The 15,317-nt window shown below is 38.0% G+C and overlaps 1 protein-coding gene across 4 annotated transcripts in view; it reads right to left on the bottom strand.

Moving 5' to 3' along the window:
* The window catches only part of LOC145439535 (uncharacterized), a 355,509-nt gene that overhangs the window by 309,927 nt on the left and 30,265 nt on the right, over positions 1-15,317 (bottom strand). For 3 of the 4 annotated variants that reach the window (XM_080317024.1, XM_080317025.1, XM_080317022.1), the window contains exons 26-44: positions 15,135-15,290; positions 14,728-14,913; positions 13,994-14,152; positions 12,841-13,026; positions 12,351-12,442; positions 11,541-11,705; positions 11,235-11,418; positions 10,403-10,596; positions 9,218-9,365; positions 8,223-8,389; positions 7,502-7,670; positions 7,138-7,299; positions 4,343-4,510; positions 3,789-3,953; positions 3,031-3,198; positions 2,886-2,924; positions 1,722-1,961; positions 911-1,075; positions 534-674 (exon numbers count right to left, since the gene is read on the bottom strand). In XM_080317024.1, coding sequence (XP_080173150.1) covers positions 534-674; positions 911-1,075; positions 1,722-1,961; positions 2,886-2,924; positions 3,031-3,198; positions 3,789-3,953; positions 4,343-4,510; positions 7,138-7,299; positions 7,502-7,670; positions 8,223-8,389; positions 9,218-9,365; positions 10,403-10,596; positions 11,235-11,418; positions 11,541-11,705; positions 12,351-12,442; positions 12,841-13,026; positions 13,994-14,152; positions 14,728-14,913; positions 15,135-15,290 — 3,054 coding nt within the window. The remainder of the gene's footprint in view (positions 1-533; positions 675-910; positions 1,076-1,721; positions 1,962-2,885; positions 2,925-3,030; positions 3,199-3,788; positions 3,954-4,342; positions 4,511-7,137; positions 7,300-7,501; positions 7,671-8,222; positions 8,390-9,217; positions 9,366-10,402; positions 10,597-11,234; positions 11,419-11,540; positions 11,706-12,350; positions 12,443-12,840; positions 13,027-13,993; positions 14,153-14,727; positions 14,914-15,134; positions 15,291-15,317) is intronic. The other variant, XM_080317023.1, reaches the window with a different exon arrangement.

A 15,317-nucleotide genomic window follows, 5' to 3' on the forward strand; every position in this document is an offset into this window, starting at 1 on the left:
GTATTAAGGTACATGTTGACACAAATCGATATACTATCACATGTTACAGGCAGTTTGTACAAGTCTGATCTCTGTAGTGTAATATGTTCGAATTTACTGTTATAACCTCACTGTGCACAAAATAGATCAAATTATTCCTGACAGCTGCAGTAGACAGGGCGATCTCCAGATCACTTTGCTGCAGATTTTAGTGCAATTTTTGTACCTAAACCCTTGATATGATTAGATTACATTCAATTCAAAGATACGATCACAGACTATATCAACCAATTGTTGATATACTTATATTCAATACTTATATATCATCCAATTGCACATTGAAGTTCTTTACCTGCAAGAATCTCTACATCCCAAACTGTACATTTTATATGAGAATTCTTTTGCATTGATCTTACTGTGACTGATAAATCTTTTCTGTGTCATGGGTAGTTTGAATTACATGTTTGAAGCTTTTGGCGATGATGAATTGAATGAATTTTGCTTCGTCTCTCACTCTGGCAATCGATGAATGTTATTTATGAAGAAGGACTTACCAATGGCACTGCGATCTCTTGTGAACCATGGTACCGACACAGTACCATCAGCCCCGGAGCTTCTGTGAACTGGGATGAGTAGTTGCTTGTCATTGCAGCTGAATTCATATGTGGGTTTTGCAAATCCGAGAGCACCAGCATCTAGTGAAGTATTGACGAAATTCATAAGTATGCCGGAAATTTGACAAATAAAAGTATATTGAATAATATGAATGAATAAAATAAACTTTCTGTATATTATACGGCCAGTTACTATCCATATTTTTGACTTCAGTACTGCTAATAATGTGTAGTAGACATAGGTTATTATTTATTTCGAAGGAATATTACAGTATGGAACATGTCTATTTCCAATAGGGCTACACCCGTGACAATACCTCTGTCTTTCAAAACAGTGATCACCGTTTCGCGAACGCCAAAGTTGACTTTGTCCAGCGGGTCGACCAAACTGATCTTGAAGTTTGCGTCTCGGCCCGGGAATTCCTGGTACAGTATGATTTCGATGGCAGCTTCGCGCTCTCCATCTTCGAACTGAACGATTCCTGTGAAAAGATCCATGCCTGATAGTCAAAGCGAGACCTTTGCAGGTATTTTCTATGATATATTATATGAGGTTCATGAAGGTACAGAACTTCAATATACAACTGTATATATATATATATATATATTGATTTACACACATATTTTTGGCTGGTACGAGTCAGGGGTGATAGTCAGCAACTAGTAGAGATTTCAAAAGAACTTTGTATATCATCAATTGTATAACCTAATATGAAGGCTTTGATATACAAATATCTCATGAAATCTCTTATCCCAGACGAGTGTCAGCCGGAAATATTCTGGTTTATTTCATTATCAATATGTCATTCAATTATATATTACAAAGGGATAATTCTAGTATATGATAATTGTGGAATACTGGACTACAATGCAATAGCTAACAGTCTCAAACATTGATATCAACACGGAACACAACACGTGGTGAAATTACAGTCAGCGGCGCTTTTTGGTACTAGCAGGAGGTAGGAGTCAGAACTGCTGTTGCGAAATTAGTGACGCATTAGCGATCTTGAGTCGTGAATTTCATTAATAAAAAGTCACTACTCGGTCTGCGGACGAAATTGTCTTGAATCCGCACCAAATTTCATTCGCATTTTCTTTTTTCAGAAATATGTCACAAAACCACACCTTCTCCCCAATCAATATCCTCCGATGCGTATGCCCGTTGCATTTCGTCTTCGTCCGATGAAGAAGTCCGTCTCTCTCTTTGAGCCGAAATCGACCTCTTAGCTGCACGTTGGGAGATATTGGTAGTTTCGTATCGGAGGATCAAGATACCGTCGGTATCCGATCTATGCACTGGCACCAACGCGGATCCTTGGGATTGGGCGAAGTGATGGCGTTTACGCAAGAATTCAACGTAGGTTTCTGGAAGGTTTGGATAAGACTTTTAGTAATTGCAGTGGTTCATTGGGTAAGACCCATTTAAGCTTGGCTACTGAGAAGATATGATAAATAATTTTGTACGCGCTTAATGCATTTCGATGTCATATATTTACAGAGTTGTTCAAAGCGGTCAGACTTGCAACTCAAGTAGAGGTAAAAGTCTACGAGTAAGCTGTTACAAATGTAGATATGCAGATTTGGTCGAAAGGTCACATAGGCTACTTTTAGCTGGTAATTGAGATGGCTATTTCCAAATTGCGAAGATTATTATATGATGTGCTCATTGTAATTGTAAAGTAAACTGCAAATAAAGAATTTTAAATCAAGCAAGCTGATGATATCGTGCATTGGTGCCCCATAGCAAGATTCTCCACCAGACGAAGTTTTTAGTAATGTAACAAATCTCTCCATTGAATTGGTTGTACATTGGGATGTCAAATTCTACAATGTCCGACATCAAAATCTTTCAATGCAATGCTCTCAACTCGACGAATTAAAGCCTAATGAGTGACAAACATCTCACACAATTATCGCATCAAAACAAATATTATATTTCACTTCATGCCACAAAGTTTTCTTCTGCCCGCACCCATGATTGTATCATGTAGTTGTCACATGATATTTATATCCGTAACGATTCAATGCATGCATAACATTTTATAAAAGCCATAAACGCTATTATAAAAATTTTCTTTCGGCGAGACACTATTAAGTATGAACCTTTCAAATTGTATGCCAGGCCATTAATGAGTTGAATTATCAAATTATTTATAAAATTGAAGCCGCATGCAACATGAATTTGCCGAAAGCCAGGCAGTTATGGCAGCACAATGATATGAAGCACCCAATTATAAGGAAAATTGAAGCAACGTATTATGTTAGCGAATGAGTGATTCCCGTGGATACCTGGAGCTGCAGCTTGCTGGAACTGCTCAACATATCTCTCTGGAGAAATAGAATCGGAATATAAACAAAACAAATTAACAGCTGAATTGATTGACGGTAATATTATATATTGGTCTTGACATCAACAACGTTTTAAAGCACTTACGTTCTGATGGTTCAAGTATAACCTCCGTGCTGGAGACCTCGCCAATTTGTCCTGGTCCCATGATTTCCGTTATGCCGACGGTGAAGTTGGCTGTTCCATTTGTTGGTGATTTTATGATCGGTATCAAGATATCTTTGCTGGTTTCGCCAGGTTCGAAAACAAGGTTTCCTGTCACATAGCAGGAATATATTATGGGTCCATGACGCCGTGAATATTGTCAGAATTGCAACATACATACATACAACATTTGTGTAGCCATCACAGACCAGCAATAATAATTGCTTCATTAACACCCATCAAACTGACTAAATATTCTGATATATTCTAAACAAAACTTTCAGGATGTCACAAGTGATAATGTCATGGAACACCTATAAAGGTATTTATCAGAATAACAATCTGCTTCGAGTAGACTAATATAATTTCTACAGAAATATTGTTACTGTGGAACCATTTGATATAATTAACTCTGTGTAAAGTTTTCATTTTCTTTATGCCATGGATTATATTTGAAAAAATGATACAAACATGAACATGACCAAGATACGGCCGAAAAAAGATGAAAATTTTACAAAACTTGATTTTCTATCAATTTGAAAAAGTGATCTCAAAATTTGAAAAATGGACATAAGCTTCTTTGATTCCACTGTGACGATATACTGATAGTACTGATGTTGCATAGATGACTAACTACTTCTTTTCATAACATTGCCAAATTAATCTCTTCCTCGCAAATACAAAGGCAAAAGTAATATTACCGTTTCCGCCAACAAAATGAACTCCATTCTGTGCAGTGCCGTCTTGTGTACACCAGCCAACGCATGTCATATCGTTGACATTGCCATGTCTGACAACTGTGCCTCGGATGACTTCGGCCGATTGCATACACAAGGTAGGAGATGCCATTTGTATGGTAGGCTCATCTGAATTTGAATATCGAGGTAAAATTCATCAATTTAAATAATGTTTTTCCCGAAATAACCATTTAATCTGGCTATTGATGATTTTCAGTGTTACCAACATCCACATGTGCTTGTGGAGTAACAAGTTGGAATAGTGGTGCAAACACACCCAAGAACTACTTTCTACTTGGAAAAAAATTCGCAGGGTAGGAAATACCTAATTTCGGATGATAAAAGAAAACTGCAAATCTTGACTGACTTCAAACAAAGTTTCATCAAATTAGGGTACGGAAATAATCAAGATATGTTGGACACCGCATCAGACACTACTGCACTAAATGTCATGGAAATAGCCGAAGCATTACTGCAAAAATTCAACGCTATTTCGATATCGCTGGATAATAGCATACCTGCTTCGCCAATGATAGAAACCACGGTCTTGCTGGCGGCTCCTAACTTCCCTCCTTCCTTTGGCTGCAAAAGTACAAGCACAAACGACGTTGATGGCACGTCTTCCAGTCCAATCTCGACACTCGCACTAATCTGGCCGTCCTCATAAAGCAGGTGGCCTTCCGCTCCTGCACGAAAGTATCATAAAAATTAGAAATTTGATACAAACAACTGACAATACAATTGGTTGGCAACTTGAAAACATTACACAAAACAATTCATCAATGTGATTCGGCCAGTACCAATGTTCTAGGCAGATATCAGTACAACTCTACTAAAAACAATAAAAATCCATATACTGTAGATCGCCAAAGAAAATTTCAAAAGTTTAAGCAAGTAATTTGGTTGCACATTGTACAGATTAATAGGTATAGTCGGATGGATATAATCAGACAATTCTAATTAAACTAATTAGAGGGAAATGTCGGTAATCTAATTCTAATCTAATTTGTGACACGTCACTCTGCTATCATTGCAATTTTAATCTAAATTTCGGTTTTCCTGAAAACAGGGCATGGTATGGTATGGAATGGAATGGGAATGGGAATTTTCCATACTCCATACCCGCCAAATCGTTCCATACCATACTTGGCAATTTTCCATACCATAGCAACATTCTTCCATACCCTATTTGATACTTTTTCCATACTTTCGCGACTTACCCGACCTCTCAAGTGATATTCTATTTTTGTTATGTGGAAATGTTGCGGCGTTTTTATTCTAATTATTTTGGATGACATCATCCATTTAAACAGCCCTGATGCACCAATGATGCACAGTTTCTTTATATCATATGTCGTCAGCAATGTATGTTGCCTAATCGTCGATGACACACGGGATTATTTGAAAATCACAACAGAATCGCATGGCATGTAAATCTAGTGTGGTAACGGACTGCTAGCAGTAACATCATCTACAAAATTACATAAACCAAAGGTATAGTGACATTAGAAGATTGGTTCCCAACCCTTTTTTCTTTACTCACAACTTGAAATCTATATTTCCGCCCTGCAAAATTGCTCCCTCCAGTAAAATTTGGTCAGACTTTGGTCTGTAAAGACTTGCTATTTGTGAAAGTCAAGACCCCAGAATTGAACAGCACGCAATGAAATGAATGAGCAGTGAACTGGTGACCGTAAACGCATGGTTGCGCCCCCGTCAAATGTATGCGTAAGCCGGCAGAAAAACAGGAAGGGCTTGAAATATTTCCAAATGTAGCGAGGTAGCATCAATTTACATGTGTAAATGCCAAACAATGCATGGGCGAGATAAATGTCCTGCTGTTAGATATGACCCGCCATAAGCTACACTTTCGCACGCTACATAACTCAAAAGAAATATCTCATTTCGTCTGTAACAAGTCCAGCTATGCTATCAATTAGGGAGTCCGCGATCTACCTGAATATACATATTAACTATTATTATAACGAATCAGGTGATTTCTATCACACCATTTCGCATGCGACTGAAATAACAACGTATATGCGGGAGATCGCGTGCCGCTGTCAAGTCGATTCTCGCTAATTGGAGGCATTGATAATACGAATCGCTGAATTGCAAATGAGATAATAGGCCTAAACATTAGAGATACGATCGGCCTTTCATACAGATGTTTAATAAACAAGGTTAATAACGTAAAGACCCTAAATCGAAACCACTGCATTAGAATATATCTTAGAATATAAATTTACATCCCTACAATCATTTTGAAACAGCGGAATAAATATCTATTTTCCCACCAATCTGTGGGCCACACATTAGATTCGTTAGGCAAGATCAGGATGTCTATTCTGTCATCATAGATAACCAAATTTCAAGAAGTTTAATGGATGTTGGAGGCCGGCATATCGTAATGGCTCTCCAAGACACGCTATATTTATGTTTGAATTACAATGATGGTTAAGTCAAATAGATATTGCGTGATGATCATCCTACCAAAGCGCATAAAATTATTTTCAAGTTCAACAAATTGATAAAAACATTTATGTAACTTTTACATTCTCAGAATCTAGGATTTTAAAACTCTCTTGGTAGTTTACAGACTGGAAGTGCAAGTTGAAATGCAAGTTGTTACGCGACAGCGGCCGAATCTCATTCGTTTATATGATATTTAGATTTGATTTGATTTGAATATTACTTAATAATATTATCTTCCTTCATATGCTCGTAACGCTACTTTGTTGTCTCAAAATAGATGTCGACCGGGGTGAGTGAGTGATAAATCGCAATTTGAGATATGAACATAGACAGTCGGCGATTTTCTGAGGTTTGCAATCAATTTGACAAATCGAAAGTACGATCACTGCAATGATTCTGGCAAAACTGGCTAAGTATGGAAAAGTATGGAAGTATGGAAATAACATTCCATACCATACTCGGGAAATTTCCATACCATACCATACTTGCACTCTTCCATATTCCATACCGAAATTTCGTTCCATACCATACCATACCATACCATGCCCTGCCTGAAAATGCAACAGGAAAGCTGTATAGTGTGACGCAAGCCAGGCTCATTTTACGTACATTTGCCATTTTCATGTTTATGAGATTGAACTCTGATTTGCTATGAATAGTACTTGATTTCCTTCTGATTTGAAATTTGATTAAATTTCCAAGTTATTGCAAACTCTAATCAAACTTGGAAAAAAACCGTAGTTATAATTCTAATCCTAACATAATTTGGGAAAGTTGAAAATTTTCTAGTTGACAGAATCTGATTCCGACAGTTCTTCGTTAACGAAATATCAGTCACCTTCAAATGGAGATTGCTCGCGACCAGGCGGCGACTCTATTCTCCAGGGCAGACGGACAATGCCGTCTGTGCCATTTGATCTGACGACCGGTATCATACCGCACTCCATGGCCGTGGTTTTGAACACGTAGGACGGCTTGCTGAATTCGAAAGTGCCGGGCTCTGTTCGGGGAGAAATAGTTTTTTGAACAGCCCTAGTGGATAGCTTCGCACTACATGTTTTACAGGATGCAACACAACCAATCGACACTTACAGTCTTCTGAAGTGGAAAATAGTAATGAATCTGTAATTCTCATTGATATATGGCAAGGAGCGTAGAATTTCAGTACTATAAAAAAACACAATGTAGATGTTTTGACATACCGCGGTTACTGATAATCGCCACGGTTGCCATGCTGAGCTGTCCGAGTTTGACGTTTTCACAGCCATCCGTGTTGAGATACACACGGAATGTTCTGGGATCCATGGTCTGTCCGGATAACAGTATCTCCAGCTCGGATCTCGTGGAATTGGGAGCGAACATCAGGACATCCTGACGAGAGAGATGGATAGGATTCAGTACACAAGAATTGGGAAAGAAAATCAATATTATTAGGATTATTTGCTTATTATTTAGTTATATTACTTTGTAGACAAAGCTGCAGTGAAGCAGTCTGGCGACCAACAAGTCTACTACAGCTATTAGGAGTGATTGATTGAGTAATGAATTGAAAATTGAAGAAATGAAATGTTTGATCCAGGAACTCGGAGACAGTCAATAAAAAACATGAGAATATGGGTATTTACTAGGAACAAGAAACAGATTGAAATTTGAGATGGATCTTGATGTAATTTACGAGACTTGTGAAACTAATTGGAGATTTGGTCATCTATTTTCCAATGATCCTTGTAGTCAATTTTGAAAAAACATCAAACCCCACTGGATACGGATTTGAACTAGATTTCAAGTCTAAAACACTGGAAGATTCCATAAGATTGACACAGTTGCTTATGCAGTTTGAACGTTTTTCACACACAGTAGCTTACGGATAGATTAGTAACGTGAATATACCAGGCGGTATTTCACAGCAATTCGATTGTTTACCCTGCATTGTTGATAATCGACCCCCTGTTTCGCGGTGTCTTCCTCCGTGTACCAATTCACTACAACCTCTTCTTGGCAATCTCCCGTGCGCAATATAGGAATTCTGATGCTCTTCGAAGTTCCTATCACCGGATAGGACGATTTGCCGAATTGCACCACGCTTTGATCTGACATGAAGAAATGTATAATTGTGTAACGTTGAAATCAAATATCAAAAATTATAGCCCCGTGATACACAGCGGATAACAGAGCACCTGAAAGAGATATCTGTGAAGATATGATGATTCCTCTCGCCGAATACAATCAACCGCTATAATTAATGGACGTTGAAGACATCTTTTCTATCTGCTACACTTGAGTTGTGCCTTTGTTTAAATATTACACCATTCACCACAAATATTATAATATAAAGCTTCAAAAGCAACCCGCCTGTTACCTGAGAGAGATGCACTTTAATCTAGTAAAAATATTGTTCTCAATGTTAATTTTCAATCGTTCAGCACAAGTTTTAACATACCATTACCGTATTATTATTCACTATTTCTCTATCATTAAATATCATTCATATTCCATTCAATCATATTTATGTTACTCTGAAATATTGCAGAATATGATTGAAGTGAGCAAATCAAAAAATACAAGTGGCGAACGAATTGATCGTTTCAGAATCACAGAATGGTTCGGCGACTACTTTCAAACACTTTGTCTGAAATCTCGACGACTTTCCTGTGAACTTCTTGCGCGCTCATTATTGTTTTTATCAATAATCTACATAGTGAGAGATAAAATGGTGCATTTTTGAGATTTTCCAAATTTTGTACAATCCTAACACACATCCCGTTGTTGTTTATAACGGTGTTGAAATCGACAGTTATCTTACATCGAACCAATTATGGAGTTGTCAACGATCCCTAAAATACAGTAATATCACTCATATCCGAGTCAACACTAGGAAACGCAAACTTTGTTGACTTCAATTCAATATGTAATTCTACCTTCTCCGCCAATGATTCTAACGGCAGCCCTCCGTGTGCCTGTCTTGGCTCCACCAGTCGCCCGACCGAGTTCAATGAAGAACTGTTTCTCGGATTGGTCTTCTTCGAAATGTGAGGGAAGCACATTGATTTCCACGTCTTTCACAATCTAAATCCAGATCACAGCATAAATGTAGAGGCCCCGTATCCGTAATGGCAAAAATTAATGAGTCAACAGAGTCAGTTGTCAAGTCCATATATTACTGAGTCTACAACACTCTTTACAGGCAGAATGGTATTATTGCATAATAAACCGATGTAAAATGATAGTATCATAAGATAAATAGTTTTGAATAGTTTTCCAATCCAACACACCTTGCCCTACAGATTTTACTAAAATAAGTACTGGTACAATGCTGGTACCTGTCCTAACGAAACGAAACGCCTACTTTGCAAAGGCGAAAATAGTATATATGCTACATGAGAAATTCACATGCTAATAAATCAATTTAACCACGTTCTCTGAAGCAAAAAGTGATAATCCTTAACAAAGATTTCTCGATCTAGCAAATTCACAACAATCTTCTCTTCGGGTATTGAGCAAAATACAATCTTGCAGATTGAATCGCTGAACTGCGTTTTTGACAGAATAATAAGGTCTGCTGTGGATTGTGAAATTTTGAGTTGCACCACTTGCCTATGTTATTAGGTTTGTTCGAAAATACCCTTTTTTCAAATTTGACTGGTAATTTAATAAAATTGTTAAAATGTGCTGTCCATCGAATTTAGCTAGACCTGTAGAAGCGTAGCTGTAGGAGTGGAAAATTTGAATTTATTGATAGAAATGATTTGCAAATTTCACTGGCAATTTTGGATTTGAAAAAAAATAGTGTTTACATTCAGGAAATTCTATCATTATTAATTATAGAAATACCCACTATCCCTTACTGTTTCTATTGTCTATTTTTAGACAACCTGACAGGTAGCCAGTCCAATTTAGAAAAAAGTTATTTTGAACATATCATTTTTTGAATATACTATTTTAACAGCTTCTTGGAGGTACAGAACTTCAATATACAATTGAATAGTATATTCATATTGAAATATTCGGGTTCATTTCAATATGAATTATTCAACTATTTTAACAGTACTTCTAAATAAAAACACGGTCAATTCAATTCAAGATTCACATTCGAGCAATCTCACCTCATTATTGCCGAATCTTATAGTGCCGCGTTCTCCAACAAAATCGTGATTGCACTTAGCAGAACCATCGACAGTGAACCATTCCACCTCGACTGCTCCGTCCATTCCACCGAGCCGATGTACGGGAATCGATACCACGCCATCTCTTGACTTGAACGAGTAATTTGCTTTGGAGAAGCCCAGAGTTCCGGGATCTGAACGTTACAGTATCATACAAGCATTTAGTATTTTCAGAATTTACAAGAAATTTCTGGCGCAGACTTCAAACTACTGGATTTTCAAAACACACAGTAGAACCAACAAACTTTGAAATTCGGAACTATCTAACCCAGTGGTTCTCAACCTTTTTGTCTTCGCGGACCCCTTTCAGACCGTCACGGACCCCACGAACCCCCACGAACCACTGATCTAACCGAAAGACAACTACTAATAACTGATAATACGAATTACTGAATTGCAAATAAGAAATATTGGTTATAGGATCGGCATTTCAAAAGGACGGAGTTTCAAGTTCGAAATGGAAGAATTTCGTATGCCGAAACCCACCCCCTGGCTACGCCATTGTCAGTGGTGATGATTATGAGCTAGCAATGGCTGCAAGACCATCACACAACAGAACACGGATATCACGATTCAAATCAAACGACGACACATGTTTTCTAGTTGCTGTACAACTAAACTCTTTTTTAAATGTGCAGTTGGAACTAGAGTGAGAAATACTCACTTTTCAAAATTCACAACTAGAACTAGAACTACTTAAAACACTAGCAGTTAGTTGATCGTCAACTAGCTAGTGCAAGTCTGGTAGAAGCATAACAAAGCGATGCATTACCAATGTCATTCAGAATGACGATTTCTGCCTTTTTCTTTTTCAGATTGATGTCGTCCATGTTGCTTTCGTCAGTCCAGTACACGCTTTGCAGAATTAGCTTCATGGATACTTGCGGCTCGCTGATTTCCATCTCGCTCATGTCCAATTGAATGCTGCCTTGATCAAATCCATCCGGTATATTGATCTATTGGAAATGCAATACTGGCGGTTATCGAGGATCTAGGGATCTAACACGTAGAAATTTAAACTGCAAAAGCAACCTGAGAATACAAGGCAACTCTTCTATTACTATCTGTAACTGCTCACCTTCCCCATGGGCTGGAGCTGTCCGTCTTCTGAAGAGGAGCTCGATATTGAACCAGTCGAATATCGGAAGCTGTCGGTGAAATCTTTAGCTCGTTTGGGAGCACATGTCCATTCCACTATGCAGTCGCCGTCTCCCGATGATTTATGAACCGGAATATTGACGGTCTAAAATGGAAGCATCTATAAATCAATGGTTCTTAACCTTCAGTAACTTAGAGAAAGCCTTACGCTAATCTGCAAGTATTTGGGAATCGCTAATGATTGCTTAATCACAAGACAATAGAACCACCACAGTACACATCAAATACATTACTATAGAATACCAATGCACAAAATGAACTGGGCATCAACAGAGTATTAAAAGGACAAAACCAATAAAATATCATTTCCACGCAAACAAAAAACAGAATGATGAGTATTCATCACAAATCTGTACGACTTCCGATGTTTTCTTTCAAACACTATTTTGAAATGCAAGGCTTCGCCATGGAAAGTGCCATCGTATTGTTTGGTCAAAATACAGCACCAGTTGTTCAATTGAAAGTGAGCTATTAAGATAAAATCGAAATTTCATAATGACGGGATTTTGAGTTCGAACCCAACCTCACGATGTGTCACCACAAGTCACAATTTTGCAATTGATTGCAAGTAATTGCCTGCAGCCAATACAGAAGTGATATCACAAATCATATGTCTAACTTGAGTGCGCATCTTGACCTACTGCGGAACCCGCGAGAATGGCCCAAGGAGCCTCGGTCAAGAACCACTGGCTTAGCATGGCCAGCCAACCTATAAATTCACAATAGTCACCTTTGCGCTGCGCCTTACGATGTACTTTGATTTCAAAAGTTCGACCGTACAAGCTCCAGATGGTGCAGCAGCCATTACCGGCACGATGGCGTCTGTGCAAGTAATGCAACTATTACATATGCCACGATTTTAAAAAGAGTTGGACGACTAGAAAATTCTCTGCTTTTCCAAATTGGATCAAAATTATTGCATTTGGAAACGAAATACATCAAAATTCAAGTTCAATTTATATCGAATAAAAGTTGGTTCTTATAAGAATGAGAATATTAAATGTCTGTACACTGAGCTTGGCTCGTTACACACAATACAGTACTCCTGTAACATTTAGAGAAAGACAAAAATTTAAATTAGAATTAAAATTAAAACATATAAACAGTTGACGAATTAGATTAGATTTGAATTAGTGTACCGGCACTTTGTTCTAATCAATCTACCTAAAAAACACTTGTCTAGTTGTCAAGTCTGATTGTAAGTGGAAAGAGGTGTTTACCTATTTTACTGCAGATTACAGCGACTTCTGCGCATCCGTACTCTCCAATTTTAGGTCCCCCTGGTGTTGACTTCAAGGTTACCAAAAACGTAAGAGGCAGACCAGTTGATTTAGGATCGTTATAGATCGGTATTCCCACTTCCTTCGCTGCTTCTTTCGCCTCAAATACGATGCTGTTCATTCCGCCTTGAATTAAATTGGTGAGACATTTCATTAAAGTTTTTCACAATATTGCAGCATTATCCAGTTCACATGTCCCAGTTTGTGGGAACAATAATTACATGCATATGAAATGATGTACTTCCAGCCTTCAATGCACGTTTACGAATATAAGTGCCACTGTGACGTAAGGTATTTAGGACATACATCCCAAAGATTGAAGTATAAACAGCACATTCCACGCCAGTGCAAGCATGTTTCGAGAACAGACACTTACAACGATTTTCAAGCATGCACTTCCTTGATTAGTCAACATGCAAGCAACAACCTATCCTGTGTAAAAAACTATAATGGTGACATGATCTATACGATCTCTGTTTCATTAGAAAGTGTTAGAATTGACAATTATTCAGTTGACCAAGCACATTTTACGGAAACAAAAAATATCATCTGTACAACCGGGGCCCCGGTAGGCCCCGGTACAACCTACAAATCTCTCTCTAGGTCGCTTTATTTGGTGTATGTCCTCCAACCTTTTTATGTCGAACATCGGTATTATTACACACATATTTCAAAGTTTCGTGTTTCCATGGTTCCAATGTGAATTCCATGGTTTGTAATCGTGATTGTTACGTCATACATCATATTGGTATCCTTTTTGAAATTGTTTGAACCATTTTAGTTTGCTGATACCTCTTAAGAAGAGGTCTTATAGTCGAGACAAAATGTATTCTTGGAATGTATATTGTGATTAAAGTTGAGATACTATAAAAAGAATGGAGACGACGCGACTTGGAGAAATGCTCACCTTATTAATAACAGGCATCACTGTACACAGTTGCGCACTATCCATCGTAAATGTACATTGTACATGTACAACTAGCTGCATTTAATACAGACACGCAATTTCTTATCAAGTTATATCTAGCAATGTCGATACATTATATGTACATGGAATGGCAATAATCCAGTAGCATCCAACATCAAGGAATACCTCTGTAATGAGTGCCGCTGACAGCAGTTCCATCCGACGTTTCGTACATGACAAATGCAGCCGAGTCCAAGTTGTTTTTCCTGGAAACCAGCAACGTAGCCATTCCAGAAGTTGCAATCGCGTCGATGCGTGGCTGCGCGAAGCTCACAAATCCCGTGTCTGAAAAAAGAAGACGCTGTTTTACGACATGAACAACATATGTCCTAAACTAGTTGCCGATGCCACACAAATGCAGGAGGAAGCCTTGAGCTTCAAAACAGGCCAGTGGTTCGCAGCCATTCATGACCTGGGAAACACCTATGATATACAATCCTTCCCAAATTAGATTCGAATGGGAAAGATAGCTGCAGATTTTTTCCAACTTAGATTAGAATTAGAATTACTGAACTTGCAAAAACTTGGAAATTGATCTAAATTCCGAATTAAAAACAAATTTTGTTATTGCGTATGTGTATTATTTTATGCTCATAAATATGATAATTACAAATGTACACCAAGCATGTCTCGTTTCGTACTATACAGATCTCCTGCAGCATTTTCAGGAAAACCAGAAATTAGATTACAATTAGATTACCGGCGTGTCGTTCTAATTAATCTAATGAGACACCTAGAATTATCTGGTTTCTTCAGTCCGATTACAAGTGATGAACATCTGGCTACATGCACTAAAAATGTTGAAACTACTGACCAGCTATGAGGAACACCAGCTAACTAAACACAACCATAGAAGCTACCTTCCTCTCCAAAGACGGTGACAGTCGTTTGAGTTTTAACACCAAGCTTTCCGCCTCCGGTGGGCTTCATCAGGCTGATAACGAATGTCAGCATCTGTGCCGGCGGAACTTCCTTAAGGATGAGCTCCATAGAATGAGTGATTTCTCCGTGTGAAAAGTCAACGGAACCCGTGAGGGATGCAATATCTGAAATGAACATAGAATATTGATAAATCTGTGATAACGGAAGATTTGCACATTGGCTGGATAAGGAATATATGAGACTGATCAAATGAAAATACGAATTAGTAAACTCGAAATTGCAGAATGTATTTTGATGTCATTAAATGATCATATTGCTCCAGACATAGCAGCAATAAAAAAAATTAGTGCAAAGTTCCATGAGGTTGATGAGAAATATTTCTAACCGGATGGCAGTTGTTGGCTTGACTGTACAATCCATGGTATTGTGACATTTCCGTCAGTTCCCAATGATCGCACAAGAGGTATGTAGCTGATAAGCGGCCCTGGTGAAGTCTGTCTCAAGACAATGGAGTTCTTTGCAAATTCGAACACACCAGGCTCTGAAATAAACCACATATCAATGTATA

Source organism: Botryllus schlosseri, chromosome 5 (assembly GCF_051294905.1).
Source record: "Botryllus schlosseri isolate E-star chromosome 5, Bs_hap1, whole genome shotgun sequence".
Classification (NCBI taxonomy): Eukaryota; Metazoa; Chordata; class Ascidiacea; order Stolidobranchia; family Styelidae; genus Botryllus; species Botryllus schlosseri.